The sequence below is a fragment of the Labrus mixtus genome, chromosome 4, assembly GCF_963584025.1.
Source record: "Labrus mixtus chromosome 4, fLabMix1.1, whole genome shotgun sequence".
NCBI classification, from domain to species: Eukaryota; Metazoa; Chordata; class Actinopteri; order Labriformes; family Labridae; genus Labrus; species Labrus mixtus.
In genome coordinates this window covers 10,968,499-10,989,751 of record NC_083615.1, presented here as the reverse complement: position 1 = coordinate 10,989,751, position 21,253 = coordinate 10,968,499, and the positions used below count along the sequence as shown (strand labels likewise).

The 21,253-nt window shown below is 39.9% G+C and overlaps 1 protein-coding gene across 2 annotated transcripts in view; it reads right to left on the bottom strand.

The window, feature by feature from the left end:
• The window catches only part of shisal1b (shisa like 1b), a 43,185-nt gene extending 22,718 nt beyond the window's left edge, over positions 1–20,467 (bottom strand). The window contains exons 1-2 of one of the 2 annotated variants that reach the window (XM_061035824.1): positions 20,016–20,467; positions 160–373 (exon numbers count right to left, since the gene is read on the bottom strand). In XM_061035824.1, coding sequence (XP_060891807.1) covers positions 160–226 — 67 coding nt within the window. In that variant the 5' untranslated portion in view covers positions 227–373; positions 20,016–20,467. The remainder of the gene's footprint in view (positions 1–159; positions 374–20,015) is intronic. The other variant, XM_061035825.1, reaches the window with a different exon arrangement.
• Positions 20,468–21,253: the final 786 nt, after the last annotated feature.

Genomic DNA, 21,253 nt, shown 5'->3' with positions numbered 1-21,253 from the left:
GCTAAACCAGAAAACCACAGAAAAACAGATTTTGGAGCATCCAAAGATTGTAGAAACTGCTGTTAGCGTGCCTGTGCCAACCCTGAAACTCTCATATGAGTGTGTTTAGAAAAATATGACCTTTTGAGGGCTGATAAGCTCTCTGTAAAGTTTACAGACCTGCAGTGGACAGCAGCAGGAAGATGACCGTCAGGACATTGAAGGACTGCCGGCTGGTGATAGTCATCTTCTCCTCCTCATGTGGGAAGAAGGAAGGGAGCTAGAGGGAGGGAGGAAGGAAAGGAGGGAGGCTGCTCTTCTCTAGATGGACGTGGACATCCTCTACTGTGTGAGAGCTCCACTCACATGGCTGCTGCTCGGAGAGTCAGGACTCCTGATGAGAACAAGACAAGCAGAGAGAGGAAAGATTAACCATTAGATTTAAGGGTTCAGGAAGTTCCACCCCACTGAGTGGACAGCTTGTCTTAAAGTGAGCGCACAAGATGCCTTCTAAAATCCATCCTGCGGTTTGTTTAATAAGAAGGCTTCGACGTTGATTTAAATGGAACTTGGCACTCTGGCAAGACAGGGCTCTAAGTTGTCCCTTTTTTGCATAAATCTCTATTGTGGAGACTGTTTCTGCTTTAAGCAGAGGATGTTGTTGCACTTGGATGTTATATTTAGAGCACATTTTATCTTTACATTACAGTATCATTGAGCCCAAAATGAGTTCCATAAAGCCATTATGCCAGTGGTTACCTAGTTTCCCCTTCTCAAATGATACAATATGCTGCTTCAATTTGGAACTTGGAAAAGTCATCCTGAGCTTAAGAAAAAAATGTGTTTTGTTCCTCAAAGATAGACCATTAAGGACTTAAATAAACAAGAACATCATCAGGAGAAAGTGGAAAGTAACATAAAGAGTCTGGAACAGATTTTTTCAATATAGTTGGTGTTTAAATAAAGACATGAATAGAAAGGAAATAACTTTGAAATATTTAGCAAAAATAAAATCAACAAAATAATGGGAACAACTGCTAGTTTACTAAATCTTAACTAAATATGAAAACACAAAAAAATCAATCTTCTAGCAAACATAAAATAGAATATAATGTTAACAATAACCAGTAAGTGAGCCAATAATATTTAGCTCAGTTTAAACTTTTTTCATGAATTTAAACGGTTACCTCTACTGTAGGAAATGGGAAATGTTACATGCAGCCCTAATTATGTTCTTACAATTTCTTCACATATAACAAATGTATGCATTATATCAACTATTTAATTCAGGAATATAATCAATGTCTTGATTAAAAAAAATTAAATTACAAATATGTGTAATTTATCCGTTTGTCTCATTCAGACCAACTTTTAAAAGCCAGTTTAAAAAATGGCCAAAAGTGCTCAGAGTGCATTAATGTCTGATGTTTTAAGAGAAAGTGACGCTTTCACCAAATATTTAATGATTTACACAGAACTTGCTCCTTCAGCATACTGTACACAGTTTTGACTGTAAAACTTGCTGACGAGCCGTTTGCTTGTAAATGATGCATCATGGGAGTTTGTGAACTATTCTTCTTCAAGCTGAGTATCAATGCACAGTTACCTTTAGTGCTGCGTCACAGTTATCTGTCCTCTGATTCCAAGTGAGATTAATGGGGACATCAGCACATTGTGCTAAGCCATGCTCCTTCTGTACTTGAGCAGATTTATTCCTTTAATAGCACCAGGGGGACACACACATAAACGGTCTCTGTCCCTGACTCACAGGTAAAAGGTGAAGTTTACGGTAATTTATTACGAGCTCTGTCAATGAACCATTTGCATTTGGCAGAGGCTTCACAAAAGTTAATAATGTATGTAACACTTTGCAGTTGAATGTGACTGAATGTGACTTTGAGGCTGTTCAATGTCAGCCACATGTGAAAGAGAAACTTGGATGATCATTTAAGGGAGGCTGTAATGTGAGACACCAAAGCTGTGGCTGTCTGAATAAGATTTACACAAAGAAGGATGTTTAAACCATTTGGAAAATATATTCCTCTTCCCCTAAACCATAAAATCTTCACCTCCATGATTTATGACACAACTTCAATTTCAAATTTCCCTTTGAAATGACCCCAACACCACTGAGGGCTTAAGTTGTGCGGCTGTGCAAAGAAAGTTAAAACATCCTCTCCGTAGAAGCTGCATGGGACACATTACAAAGCCAAAGTCCTGAATTATTGAGCAGCCGACAGCAGCTGACAGCTGGATGGAAACCACATATAAGAAGAAAACAAGTCCATAGAAAGCCATCAATGTTTTTCTCTTGCTGTGATGAAACAATGCAACGCTGGATCCCATCCGGTTTATTGTTGCATCATCACCGTTTACTCGTTTCTTCAACTATTTACAAGCTGTTTTGGCGAGCTCTTGGTGCCAATTGTGGTGCAGAAAAATCTCCGTTTGGATGGAGATTAAAAACGTCCAGTTGGGCAATATGTTTCTCATAAAGACATGATGAGAAATTGAACGTTGAAAGATGATGGCAGAGTTAAAGCTAATGGTTCCTATCATAACAGGATCAATTCTCTATCTTCTAGGAATTCTATAATCAATAATTATAGAATTCATAATTTATAACAATAAGTCAATGTATTGGTAATAAGTCTATTTTGTCACACATCTGGCCTGGTAGTTGGCTGCACCTATAGGACGATGTGCTCGCTGGCTTTTACCTTTTGTTCTTGACGTTATCGTTAAATGTGACAAGGTTTTTGTTTTCTGACTAGCTAAGTAGGATAAAGTAGAGAGCACATCTTCTACTGTGCCACCACACTTTGACTTATGTTTGATTAAAAGTACATTTTCAATGATTTCAGATTGGCTTTTCCAGGGGCTTGAAATCTCACATGCTGGATAAACAAATCCTTAATAATCATTTTCATTTTGATGCTAATTGAATTTTCTTCAGGGGGAATGTTTAAAAAATGGAAGCCACCACCATATCCATTAATTTTGCACACCAATGGGCCAACAAAAAAAACAATAAAGAACAACATAAAATAGAAAGAAATATGTAACAAGGAAAATAATTTTACAAAACTGTTAGTACAGCAATAGTCTAATGCTACCTGATGTCTTTAGACAGTTTTCATGTTCAAATCTACATCCTCTACACATAGCAATCTTTAAATTTAAGGGACAAAAGATGTTGTCTCATTATTTCAACACTACAACTTTCAAACAATGGGATTTAAAAAAAGGAGAATAACAAATGTTTGATTTTAAGGTTTTGAAGGCAGAAAGATTCCAAATGACACCTTACATTAAGATCAGGGATGTATTCTCTTCACAATACAGGATCATTCGGGCAGATACAACTGTTCCGGTCAACCTCAAATCAGAAACAACTCTATGATTATTTGGAGGGTCAAATTGTACCCAGAATCTGCTTGACTCTCCCTCTGGTTCGGCGCCAGCTTCAGGATACACCACCAGCTAACATGCAACCCCTGGAAAAAAAAAAAAAGAAAAAGATAGCAATAGATGTGATTTGTCCGAACAGACTAGCACAGGGATCCACCTCATGTCAGGACACGTTTTCTCCTGTGATGCTTTTGATCGTGTGTGCGCTTGGATACACATGAGTGTTAAAACATATTGACACACACAGACCTGCAGCAATACTACAGGATATTACCTGACCTGATTAGAATGAAACTTTCTTTGGCCTGTGACGACCTGTTCTCTCTAAACAATATGAGAGGATACGCTGTAAAAAAAACCAAAAAAAAAACCTGGTTGTTTATAAATTTGGTATGTAGCCAAATGAATGTGAAGTGGAGCATTAATGAGAATATGTGGGTCTGTTTAATTAAGCCTCCATGGATAAACCTGCGAGAATCCTGTTCCCTTTCAATGACGGCTCCGACTCCTACTTGTTACTTTGTTTCTTGTACAATCCCAACAGCACAGACTAATGATTGCACATGACCAAACTCATATATAAAGCCGTTGCTATGGATCGAGTGTACAGAATATTTATGTGAAGCGCAGCAGGCGGTTTCTGTTGGAGCCTTTTAAAAGGGGTTTTAGATCAGACAAGCTGTTCCCTCTTCAGAAAAGCAGGCAGCTGAGGTCCCAGGAGGCTTGTTAGAGTGGCATTTTTATCCATTTTTTTTTCAATCTTTTAACTCCCGGTGAGAGCTTCAGTGTGCTGCCAGATGACAACATGTCCAGTATACGATGAGGGATTCCCATCATTACGAAATCTCCCCCTGCAAACTCCTCTTCCTTTAAACCGTTGTGCTCTTACCAAGCTTTTTTTTTTTTTTTACAAACATTATTTTTCTCCTTGTTTTTTTCACTCTCAGGAGTCACATCATTGTCACATTACTCCCTGTGCTGTACACGCTGCAAAAGGGCAAGGTTCACTTCGTCACACTGCTGGGCTTGTTTGCAAAGACAAAGGGAGTGTGAGAGGTTTGTGTAATGAGCCTGATGGTAGTGAAGCAGAACATGTACTGTAAATACACAGACGTGTACGCACACAGGCACACACAACATAGTACACGGTGCTCCCTGCGACTGAAAATAGAACATACCGCACAGTTGAACAGGCATGCAACACAGATGGAGAGTCTCGCTGCTTGCATTTTATGTAGAAGAAACTAAAATATACATAAAGACCATGAGAGCCTACTCACACTGTAACCACTCTCAGAGTAAATGTAAGGGCTGTTATGAGTGGCAGGGTGTAAAAAATTAACAGACTCACAGAGAGCACGGAGCTCGTTTATTCGATTTCCCTCAATGTTGTTGCCCGAGAGAAGAAGGAAATAATAAGTGACCAATTACTGCAGCAAACCACTGTGAATGTAAAAGCACACTTTTCATCACAACGCAGCAGGAGACCCAAATCTGTCAGAGGGTTTGATGAGGAGAAGTGCGGCGGGAAGATTTTTTTTTTTTGGAGCTATTCGAAGATCACACGCAGCGATATGCTGGGCCTCGCTCATGAACATTCTCGTTTAATGTCTTATTTTTTGTTCAAACATTAGCTTGAAAGACTACAACACGTTACCATGCTCTCCAAAACAAAAATCATTATTTATTTCGGCCTGCTGTGTCTCGAATTTGATATGAGAGACGTTCAAGTTGAAGGCATGTACTCGAACATTACACTTCCCTCGCTCTACTGATTCAGTGATTTTTTTTGGGTGAAGTCTGTCATTTTCAGTATTTACATAACCTTTTTTTCCCAGTGGATTATAATCCTGAAGGTGGATATTTATTGGATATTTATGCAGCCTCTGTGCCTCGTTATTAGGTTCGTCTTTCCCTCAGAGCTCACAAATACACTCTGTTGCTGGGCCGGCCCCTAATCTATGTTAATGTGCATAATCAATCACACCGAAACACACGAGTTCATGAGCATTTGGAGTCAAGTACAGTTTAGAGATGAGACTCCCACTTCACACGGTGACTGAGCGCACACTCGCTAAGTGATTGAATCTCATATCTGGTTCTGCTGATGCGCTCGCATCCAACTACTGATCAGTATTCCACTGGAATGAGCTCTGTGTTTAATTGATGCTCCCTTTGACTGTTATCTTAATAAAGTGGGTTTTATTCACTTTCGGTGGCATCAAAGCTTCACTCAGAAGCCCCACAGTGCTCCGTTATGATTAAACTGAGCTCATACTGCTTTTGGAATATCGGTCTGAAATATAGTCAAATAGAGTCAATGGGTTGGTTACCTGTGAGAATAGTGCCCATCCCAGACTGGATCCCAGATTCTATGTTTACCTCTACTTGCATTCAATTTGTCATGTGTCACAAGAGTGCCAGGCAACCATTTGGTCTAAATGAAGAAGGATGGAGGCAGATCAGTGTTTCCCCCCACCATTCATTTCGAGGGGCGGCCCACCTGCTCAAGAGAGCGAAGCAGTACATTTCTCTGTTGCTCTTATTTGATTCAATAATGTGTAACATTGAACAACTTCATGCAGTCAGTGAAAATCATGTGTTCATTTAATAGAATTTTTTGTTTCTCTCACTACACATAAGTAAAGAAACTTCCCACATCAATTATGATCATGACCAAAAAATATTCCAAGAGATTACAGGAAATAAAGGGTTTGACAACAGAGATGACTGAGAGATGATCGTATAACTTTGTGAGGATTTAAATAAATATATTACATATAATTCAATATTTATATAACATTGCAGATTGAAAGTCAGCTGTTTGGATGTACGTCATGCTTTCTATGCCAACACTCTCAGGCTTCGTGCAATGTCTGTAAAGGTGTTGCATTTGTTTCACAAAGTAAAAAGTCAAGCCTAAAAGTTGCCTTCCATATCAAAGTATGATCCAGGTTTGTTTTTTTTCACACACTGACGCAAACAAACAGCTTAATAATTCAACACTGGTATCGGATTGGTATTGTGTGTTTGATGACACCAATAGAACAGATCAGTATCAGGACTGTTAAAGCTAGATTCCTTTTAGATAAGCTTCATACTGAAGAGCGAATGGTTCCTATAAGTTATCTTTACACACACACACACACACACACACACAAAAGTAGAAATAATTATCAATAATAGGCAATTCAAGGGCAGAGATTTTTTTGTAAACCAAACAGAGAATTTTAAAACACCACTGACAAAGAAAGTTTATTGAATTTGGATTGGTCTCACCATCCGAAGGCCTGACCTACTCAGCCAAGGTTTTATTGGCCATGATGCGGACCCAGTGGACTCACTGGATCACTGAAAACTTTTAATTAAAACACAAACCGAGGGTTCAAATTAAAAGAGAGGAAGAAAACTCAGCACGACAAGTGGCCACTTATACATAGCATTATATTTTCCACAGCTGGAAATGATAAGAACTCACCAAACAACTTGACTTGAGGTCAAAAGCAATTCATCTAACTGTAAATATCACTGGGAAATTATTTGCTGTTTAGAGTTCCCGTAAGTTTTCTGATTTATTTCTTTTGGTTTTATACTGCACTTGTAAAAAAAACAGAATACTGTTGACTATTATGGGCCTTTAGTGCCAACCTTAACCCCAGGCTCCAACCATATTTAACGCTAGGCTCCGTGATGCTGATCCAATTTTGATTTGTTGTGTTTAATACAGACAGGCTGTAAGCAGGAAATGCAATCCCATGAACATTAAGTTTAGTTTTATTGCCCTGCAAGCTTTTGCAAAAAGCTCCCCTATGACTCATGATTTTATAACAAAAACCTGGTGGGTCGAGAGAGGACTTGATGATTTATAGGTTTATTATTTTTAGTTATTGTGAATTATTATAAATGAACAAAAAAAAAAATACAGATACACAAAAAGCTAATAATTTAAGGAAGAAACAAGAAGAAGTTTCTGTTAATAATTCTGCAAACATACAGAAAGCATGGAATAATGTTTTGAGTACTTTTTAATGTTTTTAAAACCAAACAGAGAAGGCGTCTTTCCATCATCAAGTGATGAAGCACTGTGAGGGTAATAAAACTGAATATCCGTTTGTGTTGTATCACTGAGAGCCCAGATGTGCAGAACTGAACATCAATGTCAGTGATGAGCTGACGGTACGTCTTTGGTTTATATGATCAACCACCGGGAATAAATCGTCAGGATCTTATATTCTAAATAAAGCTCAGAGGCAGAAACGTGTTTTGGTCTGGTGGCTTGATGTCGCTAGGGAGACTGAGGGTACAGGGAGAATATAACATGTCGTAATTAGCATCCACAATGTAGAGCACAGGATATGAATAAAGTTGATCTAAAGGCAGAATGAGACAGCAGGGTTGCCATAGAGCCTGTTGTGGAGAGTTCGGTCAATATGGCAACATAATGGGCTCAGCTATTGTGAGTGCAGTGTGTGGATCCACCTTGCTGCATGGGTGGTCTGTTTCTCTCTCTGACTAGGTAATGGTTTGTTAGCTTAACACAAGCAGAAGATGAGAGAAGGGATGTAATCGTTCATGTGCTGCTGGCTTGTTATGTTTCTACCTGCTGGGAGCTGTCATCTTGATGGAAACATTTGTGCCTCCTTAGCCACTCAGTCTCACACCCTCACCCACACTCATACATCATCAGTTTGAATCATGAAGGCAGATTAGGAAATAATAAAGATATCGGACTGAATATCTGCCAACATCTAACCAGAACATTAACTAGGAACAACTTACATCTTTTAATAGATAGCTGTGGGAATGGAAGAAATTGAAGAACAGACTCACTGAACCATCTGCTGTTTCTGTTGAGGGCAAAATTATCATAGCCTTCGAACATGACAAATCTGCAATTATGTGTTGTTTTTTTTTTGGGGGGGGGGGGGGTGTCTTACAGATCTATCTTGTTCTCCTAAAAGTTGAAATAATTTTTCTCAATCCTTTTTCAGCTTCAGGCCAATTAAAATTGTTAATCAGTCATATGGAACCGGTTTAAGCTCTGTTAAGGCCTTTTTTGAGCAAACATTCAGGATGCCTTTTTTTTTGCGTCCAGTTAGAAACTTCAGAAGCAAGAATTGAATTGGAGTTGAGATAGGACGTCTAAAAAAGTTAGAGTGCATTGTGAGCTTCACTTGCTTCCTGTTTTCTGAGAATTATAGAAGCCAAGTCGTTGTCAGATCACCGCCTATAGGTTTAGGTTCCCAAGGAGTGTTTTCCTGCATACAGCCAATGCCTGCTGTAGAACTGTGCAAACTAAAACCAGAACGCTTCCAAAACCAGAAAGGGAGTCACATTTTGTGTATGTCACCGAATCAGTAAAAGAAAAAGGAGAACATTAAGGAATCTGCAATCCTTTCAGTATAAAAGAAATGGACGACAGTTTAAGTTTCATTAAAATAGTAAGTGACAAACTGAATGCTCCTATATTTTGTTAAACTGGAGGCCAAATTTATTGGATGATTGAACTAGCTACCTAGCCTAGCAGCCTGCCACTAAAGTTATTTTTTGGGGGGCATTTTTTATTGGCTGAAGAAGAGAGACAGGAAATGTTGGGAGGAGAAAGTGGGGGATGACATGCAGCAAAGGGCCGAGGTCGGATTCGAACCTATAGCCGGTGCAACAAGGATTAAAACCTTTGTACACTCGTTCCTATTGATAATAGAATCCATTAGCATCTTATTCTAAGCCCAAATGAAAACAACACTGGGAAATTATAATTGTTCTGCCAGGCTTTAGACTAATACACATTTACACATTTTTCTGATGTTACATTAGCATCTTCCTCCATGAGTGAGTCACTATTAACTAATTTCAAATGAAATAGGAAACTAATATCAAAACATTTTTTTAAGTTTTAACCGTGTAGAGGGAAGAGGTAGGTAATTGTAACACATCAACATTTCCAGCTGAATAGTGTGATCCAGTATCTACTGTAAGAAAGTTTATTATTGACCAGATGAGTTTAAACAGGGCAATTCTTTTCTCATTCAGTAAATAGATGCATGCAGGGAGGGAGAGGCGGCTAATGAGACAGCTGCTGGAGTCTTATAAGTTGAATTCATTATGCAATCAAGGTCTCAAAATCAGCTGGGAGAGGGAAATCTTTCAGAGGCCCATCTGATGTAAAGCAGACCCCAAAGATCTGTTTCCATGTGATTCAGAATAAATTAACTTAGCTTTTGGTTTTTTTTACGCTTTAATGGCCTTTTCATTAAACATTTTTAGAAAGCAGAAAAAGCAGCTGCACTGCCTAGATTCTATACTGTACTGTAGCACTAATGCTGTATGTTTATCAAATTATGATTTGACAGAAAATCAATCAACTATCATTAAACAATGAAAATATTAGCTTCTTTTCCTCTCTGATTATGGAAGCTGAATATCTTTAGTTGAGGAAAAAAAACATTCTTACTATCTGGTTTGTGAGGCTGCTCTGGAGATTTAATTGAATGAAATGATTTTCTCTGCACATTAAGTTTTCCCTGTTGGCAAAGCATTGTGGGATTAGTAGTTTCAGTCGTGATGGTTTGACCCACAAAGGTGACAACAAGATAACTATGAAATAACATGATATTCTGCAACCATAATTATTTAAATTACTTATACTTAATTCTAATTTTTGGACTTTATATCTTGAGTTGGAGCCAGATCTGTTATGTAATGAATTCTTCTTTGGGCCATAATGGATCCTCCCACCAAGTTTCATATAATATGGGCAGGTAGTTTACTATTATCCTGTTGACTAATACAAGCAGGGTTAGGGTTAGTAAGCATGCGCAGACTGCTTCACATTAAAGGTCCAAATGTTAAGACAAATGGGAACCACAGTACCAGATGTTACATTTCCACATTCTAATCACGTCTTTCCCATATTTGACCCCTAGGTTGAGATCAAAAGTTCACTCATCATTTTTCAAATTCCATTTACTTGCTATCATGGATGCGCCTACATTTTTTAAAAGGTTTTTTGTGTGCTGATCAGACAAAACAAGGCACTTGAAGATGTAGTTTTGAGTTGTTGAAAATCGGCCCTGGGCATTTGGCAGCTTCCAGACATTTTAAAGACTTAAAAAAACAAAAACATTGAGTTATCAAAAAAGTATTGACAGATGAATAGTTTACTAAAGATTTTGCTTGCAGTTCTGCTTTTGATTTGAGTTTGCAGTCCCCCTGCATCTCTACTGTTCAGAGTTTTGCTTTGATCAAACAAACTCCGAGAATTGGGTGTTGTTGAGTTTCACTGCTAAATGTCACAGAGATACAGTAGCTGTGGCAGTGATGTCACTTTCAAGACCACAGAAAACCTTCCAGGAATGGTTCCTCACTAGCTCTCAACACTCGCAGTTCCAACAAGGTTTTACTTTCCTGCAGGCTACACCGAGGCCTCATCTGTCAGCGCATCAATGCTTCGGCCCTCAGATTCAGTTTTCTTTGGTAGCGTGCCTGTGCCTCACACACAACAACCAAACTTGTTTTTGGCTCCAGGGTTTGGGAGACATATCTCGTGGACTGTTTGGTGTCTGATGCAGACAGACAAGACTGTATCTCCCAGACACAAGGCTGCTTTGTTTGTTTGGATTTGCTTTAACACCCCATTCTGGGCTCAGTTGGTTTCTCTTGGAAATGTTTCCCTTCATCATCCGCCTGACCCTGGATTTAAAATAACTCTCCACTCACAGACAAGTAGCCTGGTGGGAATTTGAAAAATGAAGAAAAAGAATAATATGAGATGGGACAGCAATGCATGACAAAACTGCAGCTTAAACAGAGCGGCTTGATAATCTTTGTTGTCTTCCCTATGGCGGGTTTCAACATTCTCGATTTTACAAAGACCACCATGGTTGTAAGGCAACTCAACGAAGCAACACAAAAAAGGTAATTCTAAATAAAACGTTCTGTGTTACCCAGCAGTTATCGCGTGGTATTTATCAATAAACCAACCAGTAAATTTGCAGGGCCGTGTAAAAGAGCCAAAAAATGGAAATTGAACCTTGAATAGCACCTTATTACAACTCAAAAAGCACCTCCCAACAGATTCCTCATTTAACAACGGAAATCAACTTTACGGTGCCACAAAATATTTGGGTCTTATTAGCTCATTTCCCCTATCCATGAAAACGTTATATGGGGGTTGGGGGTGTTATGTTAGTCACTCTTTTAAATAATTAAGGCTCAACACTATGCATAATTAAAGGCGTCTCCCCTGTGAGTGACAGGTGTGTTTCTAGCTGTCTGCTGGCATCACCTCAGCTAATTCCAGTCACTGAACTCGATCCCCTAGGTATCAACACTCTCATCAAGGTTATATTGCTTTGGCTCAAAAAAAAAACCCAAAACACAAGAGAGTGACAGCCTTAATGCCAAACTCAGGGCTTTGAAGCTGTGATCCATACGCCAATGGCTAATGTCCAGTTTGCTTCTTTTATAAAGTCTATGGAGGATTACAAACAAAAAAAACAGTTTGACATGTCATCTATTTTTACTCCTTTCTCATTCTTTTGTATTGTCAAGTGATTGATAAATCTATAGAACTTTTTTTGATATTTGGACCTACAGGCACTTTCTCTTTGCATTTAACCCTTCACATTTAATATTTCATTTTCATTTAATGTTGAAGCTTTGTTGTGTTACTCTTGGTTCTATAATTACAGCAATCTAAGACTACAATTTCCTTTGGTAATTAAAATGTCCTTATCTTATTTGATTGCACGTTTCCCCCCAGTGCTTTATCCTGAACTAACTAGCACAGGTTTGGTAATAATTCTGGCTTTAAGGGATTACTTCACGAAAAGGGTCGGCTGCAGGCTAACCCTTTCAGAAAATAAACAGTCCTATAACTTTCAATGACATGAAACTTGTAGAGAAGTAGAAATTTACCTTAAGAAAAATGATCATATGCAAACAGGTGAAAAATAGAATCATATAGGAACCTTTCCTTTGTAAGTTACGTGAAGAAATGACTACAAATCAATAAATGGAAATAAAGGTTTTAAAAAAAGAAAGAAGCTCTACTCCTTGGTGGTGTTTGACAGCATCATTTCTAAAATTGGCACACTGAAAACAGAGAAGGGTGTGAGTTTCCCCTCAGATAACCTCATTGGACCACAGTGTGTCTTAAGAGGTTTAACACTCCAAACCAAACCTCAAGTAACTCAGCCCAGAAATAGCCATGACAGATAAAACCACAGGGACCTGGAAGGCATTTTATACACCTCCAGGTCCAAAGAGGTCACAGAGGGCAGCGGTCACAGACAACGTCACCCTGCGCCGCCAAGAATACCTCAGAAGAGAGCTGGTAATACTACACGCTGCTCCAACTCCAAACGCTAATGGTGTTTTGGCAGCCAAGTTTATACAGCCTGTTAGAAAAACCCCTTAAATGCAAGGAACCGTTGATGTAGCGTTCCAGCAGTCATTATTGGACGTGTTGGTTGACTGGCCACCGTGGTGGGATTGCACCTCATTAATGAGGCTGTCCCGGTTTTGACCCACGCTGAATGAACTCGGCTCGCTTAGCATAAGTTTGGCAGTTCTTCTATGAATAATAACTTCCTCATATGTCCTGAAATGCTCCCTGGATGCTATTGCGCTCAAATGTAAGTGCTAATATTTTAACTTAAGGTTCAATTTAGCTGATTCCTGTGACTGGAATTTATCTTTCATGATTAAAATGAAAAATAGCAGTCACCTGCTGTTTTTCACTGATAATATGTGATTATCGTCTCTTTTTAACTTATAAGGGATAAAAGAGGACAGAGGGATAAAATCATTATATTACATGGTGAATAAAGAATTAGTCATTTGAGCCCATAATGACTCATGGATTATAGTGAGTTTTTATATAACACGTTTTCTCTGTCAGCATAATGAGCACGTTTATGTTTGGTCCTATAATATCTAAGCAAATCTTCACACATGCAAACAAGAAGCCTGTGATTTAGAAGCTTAGTCTCTCTCTCTCTCTCTCACACACACACACACACACACACACACACACACACACACACACACACACACACACACACACACACACACACACACACACACACACACACACCTTCTTTCACATTCATACACACAGATCAACTTCACTAACTATTGCAGGATAATTACACAAAAGAAAAGACAATTACAAGGAACATTAAGGGCAGGTAAGAAGTAGGAAAAACATCCACACTGTCCAATAAAAGACAGACATTAGGCCAAAGTTGTTTAGACCTGAGAAAATGTAAAAAAAAAAATTAAAAAAAAAAAAAAAAAGAAATGTTGTGCATTAATGCCTTCAAGAAGCTCACAGAAAATGTAGACATGGTGAGAAATAAAAAACCTCTGGCACACCCAACAAGAAAAAGACAACATCCTTAGAAGCCTGCTACAAACTTTTTAACATTCGTTTTGTAAGAACACAATCAGAAGAAATGCAACAAGGGGTTGGTTTGTATTGCTACTTCTCAAAATGTGCCAACTGGATGTGAGACGCTTCAGAGATAACTTCACCTCAAAGAGTACCAAGGTCATAAACGTAATTAAGGGGAAGAAGAAAAAAAACACATAAATTAGAACTTAATGACCAAAGTAACAGATTTGTCTGCACACTCTGCACAAAGTCTTTACACGTAGCCGGTGTCTGTTGGCCTCCGTCGAGTTTTCCCTTGTCACAGATTCGGTTTGTGATCTTTACAGACCGGATCTCAAGGAGCAGCCAGAGGAGGAGGGTTTACAGTTTGGATGGATGAACATCAATTAGAGACATGTGTAAACTTTAACAACTAATGAATTGTTAATTGAGGACCTCTTAAGATTTGCAAAAGCGTACCACAGGCTCAGAGGCTATTACAGATAGAGAAGGTCTATTAGAGATCTTTCAGAGGAAGGTCTTTTGTTACAAGGAATTATGAATGGACTGGAGTTTTTTATGCTTTTCAAAGCCTGAACTGCATAAAAGAGAGACCTGTACTTTTAAGTAAAAAAAATAGAAAAGGTCAATGTGACAAAATAAGCCCAACACAAAGATGAACTAACTGCTCCCTTTCAGCCTTCAACAACAAATGAAGTACAGCTTCATAACAAAGTGGGTTCGTTTTTCAGCTGCCTGGCCCTCTGCTTCACTGTTTAGGTTCACTCTCTCAGCGATAATGTTGTTTTCTTTCTGCAGTAGGCAGCTTCTTCTTTTCTTTTTTTTCTGTGACAAAGCTCTGAGATCCCACTGTACTGGACGTGATCAGCATCAATGAGCAGACAGATAAAGTAAGCTGCTATCTGGTGAACATAGTGGATCATTTAGTAACCAAAGAGCCTCTTATGTCTCTCTGAAGTAGACTAAAAAGAGACAGGGGTGCATATTGGGCTTATAATGGGTTACTTATTTTATATACTGCTGCTAAAGATCAATAAGGGTGTTCCATGCTCAGGAAGCCCTTCACATTTATGATTTAACCAGGAACAACTGCCCAGCACTGTCAGAGTTTTATACAGAGTAGAACTATTTCATTACTTAAAATCTAACAGTTAATCCAGTGGTTTTTCATGTCCAGCTGATCCTCCAGCCCCCTCACTCGTCACTTCTTGTTGACTCTGAAGATGCATTTAAGCGGTTACCCTGACATGCTCCTTTTATCTGGTGATAAAAGCTTTTTCTCTCTGTTGCATGGCTTAGCCAAAGTGACAGAGGCTCTGCTGCACCTCTGGCTCTGTAATCAACAGCATGAGTCTGACATCGCCGTTTAACCCTTTGTCCACTCCAACCCAGCGTCTCTGCTGTCGCTCAAGTCTGCTTTCTAACTACAACACCTCAGTAGTGGAGGACGGTTATATGCACATATGGCTTCATACGGAAGTTGTTTAGAGCAGGTGAATCTATCTGTGTTGCCTGCTTTGAATTTGGATGCCTAAAGATTATCTCAAGATTCTCCTGATGTTGTTGTCTTGTTTGTTTGTTTTTGGTTCTGCTTCTGTGTTGTGGTAGTATATTTCTATATTAGGTATTGTCTTCTATGTCGCTTCTAGGCTATATATGCAGACCTTACAATAAAATTAAAAAGTATTAGTATTTTTTGTACGTCTTAAAAATGTTACTTGTGCTTAAATTCTGCTTTGCAGTAAAAAAAAAAAATGTAAGTAATTATCTTGTGCACACAATATAATTAACTTGTGCGCAAAATATATATATTTTTTTTTACTTTTTGGGACTTCAGTGGCTCTGTACACTACTGTTTTAATATAAAGTAAATCAAATATAAAATATAAATAAGAAAGAAGAATATATTTGAACCAATACATATGCCTTCCTCCTCTGCCTCCTCTTCTTAGAAACATGTGATTTTGCATGTCAGTCCATTGTAAGAACATGAATGGTGATGATTACAACTTTTCACTCATTACAGGCCTTATGTTGCACTGATCTATGAGGTGCTGCAGTGAACTGGAGGTTAAACACAAGTCGATGAGGAGGCCATGTGGAAACCCCCCCCCCCCCCCCCCCCCCCCCCCCCCCCCCCTCTCCGTCACAGGTCAGACCCCGGTACACCAAATAATGAGAATTGAGTGGGGTCAATGAGGAAGGAGTTGGGCCATGCATAAAGAGTTCAATTCCAATGTGTCAATATTATTGTTATGCTCCGAGAGTTTTCTCTTTTCAAATTCCCCCTCGAGAGAAGACCCCTGACCCTCTCCCCTTAATTATGGTTGTTCAGAACATGGTTGTAAGGGAATGATTGCATTTTAAAAGAGTACAATTCACAAATGGAGCTTATTATTTATGCATTGGGATGAACAATAGCCATAGATAGGTAAATATTGTCCTGACCTTTGATTTCCCAAAGTAGTTTGTTTCTGATTTAACTGTTTCAGCAGGGTCAATAATACAAACGCCTCAAATGAGTCACAATCTGTGTTATATTTCTTCGCTTTTTAGTGGACCAGACACTCAAATTCAATCATAGTGCAAACACAGTGCGTTAATATTCATAACAGCCACTGGGTGAACCTGTGTCTGCATTTCAACAACTTGTTCGTTATTTGATCATTCCTTCAGCCTCTTGTTTCAGTTGCTGCACACAGATATTCACCACCTCCTTCCCCCACAGCTACACAACACAGCTCAAAGCTATTTACATATTTACATCACGGAGTTATGATAAAGAAGAATGCACTCATATATTGACATTTACATACAGTAAAATTATGTATAGGGCTGTTTTATCTGCTGCAAAATGCCATTAGTAAAAAGTGCAGCAATGTTTTGTTTTCTTTACTTGTGTGGCTAACTTGTGTGGCTGTGGCTGTGAAAACTGAAGTGTTCCAGTATTTTTCTTAAAGGGGGGTCAGGATGCACAGTCAGTCAACACATGGAGCGAGGAACTGATATTAGCATTGATAGTATAATGGGACAAAACGCGAGCTGGCTGTTTGCCTCTAGCGTCTAATGGTTACAGTGTTGAAGCACACAGGGGTCATACATGGAGGGAGAGCGACAGCTGATGAGTAGAGACTGTGCGTGTCAGTATGTGTGTAACTGTGCGCTATTCGCTATCTGTAGGCCTCCCCTTGATTATCATCTGTTCCGTGGAATCTGATATGAAGGGAAACTGGCATCAAAGGCAACATCGACGCTGCATCAAGGAACCTGCTTCTGTCAGCCTCTCTCTCTCTCTTTTTTCTCTCTTCCTTGCTCACCCACGCTTAAACATATAACAATAGACATGCACACACACACACACACTTCATCGTGTAAGCACATTAACATTCACACTGTACAAACTCTTACTCTCTTTCAAACTCTGCCTCTCTCTAACAATCACACACGCATATGTTGAGATCAACACAATTTAAAATGCATACACACACACAAACACTGTACAAACACACACACACACACACACACACACACACACACACACACACAGAGCCAAGCCCAGGGCAGAGGAAGTCAGTGTGAACCCGGGGGAGAGAGATGTCACGATGACAGACAGGCCAAATGAAAATAAATGCAGAGTTTTTCTGCACCGCAGATCAGAAAACAAGACACTTCTGTGCACGCTGCGCGGCCGCATGCTGCTGTTTATTTTGGAATGTAGAATGTCATTATTCAGCTGCCAGTGCTGCTGTTGGTGTTATTAATCAGTTAAACTCTCAGCTGGAAACTGTTCAATATGATGTTGTGAAGTGGGGGGATGTGGTCAGGCAGTGCACTCAGAAAGTCAGATCTTTGCTCCGTTCAGACGCAGAAGTTTTTTCGCTGAGTTTTGAAATAAACAATTAAACTCAACAATTGAAGATTAATTTCACTCTGTCTTGAACTGAAATGGAAGTGAGGACACACTTTGACCTAACCACGACTGAGAAAGGACTCTGAAATCACAGAGTAAGTTTGAGCTCACTATTTATACACATACAAAGTCTAAACTCTGACACCTTCCAGATAAATGTCTGGTTCAGGTGTGCAATAATGATATCGGAGCAGGAAATGCTGCCCGATACAGCTGCGAGTATTTCGCCTCATCCGGAGCGTGACCAGAACCACCACCGGTGAGATGACGATGCCACAGTTGTATTCATTTCAGCTCCGCGTCTCTGACTTTTATGTTTGAGAATCAGGCACTGAAAAGTCTTCTTCTGCCAAAAGATTGTCTGCATCTGGTGCCGGCAGCCACTCTGCAGCTTTCGACTCCAGTTTGATCATCTGTTCGGAATTCGAAATGCTCCTCAATCCAAATTTTCACCTTGAGGGCCTCTGCCAAGTCACCGGTCACGACGCCTCTCCCTGCTCCACCCTCTTCCCCCTGGTGTGAGTGTGTGCAAATGTGGACCCAGTGCATGTGTTATTCTGCCTTTGTGCATATGCCTGGCGGGGAATGTGAGTGTGTACAGCCTGCCGTGTGTACCGAGCAGGCATTAACACCGTCTCAATGTCACTGACTCCTCCAAGTAGGAAAAGTCAGGGAGCCACTGATGGCCTCAGTGTGGTCGTCCCTGTGAGGCAGTACTGAGGCTGTGTTAGTGTGCCTGAGACAAGGTGACACAAGAAACAGTCCTCTACTGATGACTGACGGCCAGATCCAACTGTTCTGACCTCACTTATGTGGCGGTGACTGTGAGACAAACACAGTCCAGAGAATAAACACAGAGCGAGGACGGTCAAAGCGCTAATCTGCAGCTGAAAGCAAATTCTTTCTGTATAAACACATCCTGCCGAAAATAGACTAACACTTCACTATCTCTGAAATAAATGGACTCTAAGGTTTAGGCTTGTGCAGTATCTCTCCTTTTGTGTCAAAACATTTATGAATAATTTCCCCGTGTACCTCCACCTGTGTTTACACCGAGATCAGGACGCTCTTTCCCTCCCTTACAACATTTAATTTAACAAGGAATCATAAAAAAAAAAAACTTACATCAGGAGCCAGAGGTCAGCCTCAGCGTCCCTGGGCACTCTTATCTCACCCACGCTGAAATATGGCCGTAAGGATGCTTTGTGGCAAACAGTGAGCAGAGAATTGCTGGATTGTTTTTGATCACCTGCTTTAAATAAATACCCTGAACAAAAGCAGAGTCCTCAGGGAGCTCATTTATTGTATAAATTACTCAACCGCTCATCCATTCATTACAGAGAACTGCATACTTGCTCATCCAGGTATCACAGAATTTCAAGGCGGGTTGTAATGTTTTCATTAATTTTTTTCCCATCCATCCCCCTATTGTTCAGCTGATTCAAGGTGTGGATCAATTCTACCACTTGTGGTAATTAAATATGAGGGCTCACCTAAGAGACTCACTACCTGCAATAAACACAAGAGAGATGTATAATCCATGCGCATGCAGCCACGCATACAGCACACAAACACACAAACACACAAACACAATCTCTGTGCACATGCACTTACAGTAAACACACACACACACACACACACACACACACACACATAAACAATGCTCACTGTCATGCAAAATCATAAAAGCTCCTAACAGCTGCCCCCAGGGCCAGTTTTCACACAGACACGCAGGCGGCAGCAGGATTTTTCACAGAGGAGCAGGCTTTTGTGTGAATGAACAAAGGGAATCTCCTTCCTCCTCTGCCTCCTCATCCCCTCTAAATCCTATCATGTGCCACCATTCGTCTCCCACACGCCTGTTTCCAAGTTACCGGCGGAGTCGTCTGCCAATCTCTCTTAATTGCCTCCTGATGCAAAGTGACGACTGAGGAGATCCGAGCGATGAGAGCAAAAGCTTTCCGTAGCCTCTTCCTGCAGCTCACCCACTGCTGAGCCTCTACCTGAGAACAACACCGTGCACCTTTGGGAAATTAAACAGTTGTGTTGACCGTTTGTGAAACTTCAGCAACCAACCTGGAGACCTGCTATGTGAAAAAAATATCTTGAAAACGTAACTAGGGGACTTTTAAATTGAAAAAGAAACTCAATTAATTGAACTGCTCTGTGAGGATATTTAACGCATGCCTTAATGGACACTAAGGTATTGAAAGCACTTGAATATGAAACGGCTTGACTAGAAAATGACTCCTTAGAGACAAGAAAGTAAAGAACAGGGGGTAAAACAATAACGACAAGCAGCTTTTCCTCACTAACCTCACTCAGAGAACAAGAGATCTTCACGCTCGCAGAATTTGCCACCCTGTTGCTCCTTGTTTCCTCTTCCTTTGTTGTGTCTTCCTCACACATAGATCCTCCTCATCCTCGGGACCCGTGTCGGAGTTAACAGCTCATGAGGAGGGGGGGAGGGGGGGGGGAAGCCGGGCAGAAGAGAAAGGAAACACACCCAGAGAAGAAAAGAAACACACTCTTCTCGCCCCTAAGTCCTCCTTGGCAGTGTATCCCCATCCGTCAGAGAGCAGCGACTGCGAGTGTGTGAGCAAAGAGAGAGAGAGAGCGAGAGAGAGAGAGGGAGGGAGGGAGGGAGAGATGAAACGATACTGAGTAAGTGGGCGAGGGAGAGAGAAAGTGAGAGAGGAAGGAAGGGGAGAGAGAGGAGGGTGATCCTCTCCACTGTATGAGCTCCTGTTTATCTCTGTGTCTCCTCTGCATGCATTCCTTCCCGACACAAGCCACAAGGTCAGAAGCTTTTACAGTAACGAGACTTTGTTTCCTCTGGAGGGAAAAGACTTCCTGTCAGTCCTTCACTCAACTTCCCTCATGAGTGAAATCACTTTATATTTACTGGTTTATAAAGAAGAAGAAAAAACCTCCTTCCTATTTCTCTCTCACTCTTGCAAACACGACCTCACTCTCTTCCTCTGTGTTTTGAATTATTATCAACCTAGTGAGAGTAGATCTCCTTATCTCCTGTCTCCCATCACTGCCTGTCTAGAGGTTATTTACCTAACAAGGTCTGCCCTGCAATTTTGATTTTGGATACACCCTGAGCATACAAAAAATAATGAACCAGATGTGTTAATGTATAAGGAATAAATAAATACAGCTTTTTAAAAATGTACATAATTTGATGCATAACTGTTTTGAGAGTATCAAGTCAAAATTAAAAAAAACACCATACCATTAGAATCTGTTTCAGCGCTGCTCAGCTGTTTACTGCGAGGGGTCGACCATGCACCCCTTCACTTGATTTTTTCAATATCAAAACAGACTTCACACAAACATAGAGGCATACATACAACATGAACTCAATTATCCTGCTTTTGTTTTGACTGGTGACAGTTCAAATAGGAAAATTTTATATAATTATAATTTATTACACTTTGTTTTCATTTTGGGTGAACATTTTTATTTTACAATAATTTTTTTTTTTAATTTTAAGAACATTATGCCTGATATTTTTTAAATTAACAAATTCCAGTATCTCCTGCTGA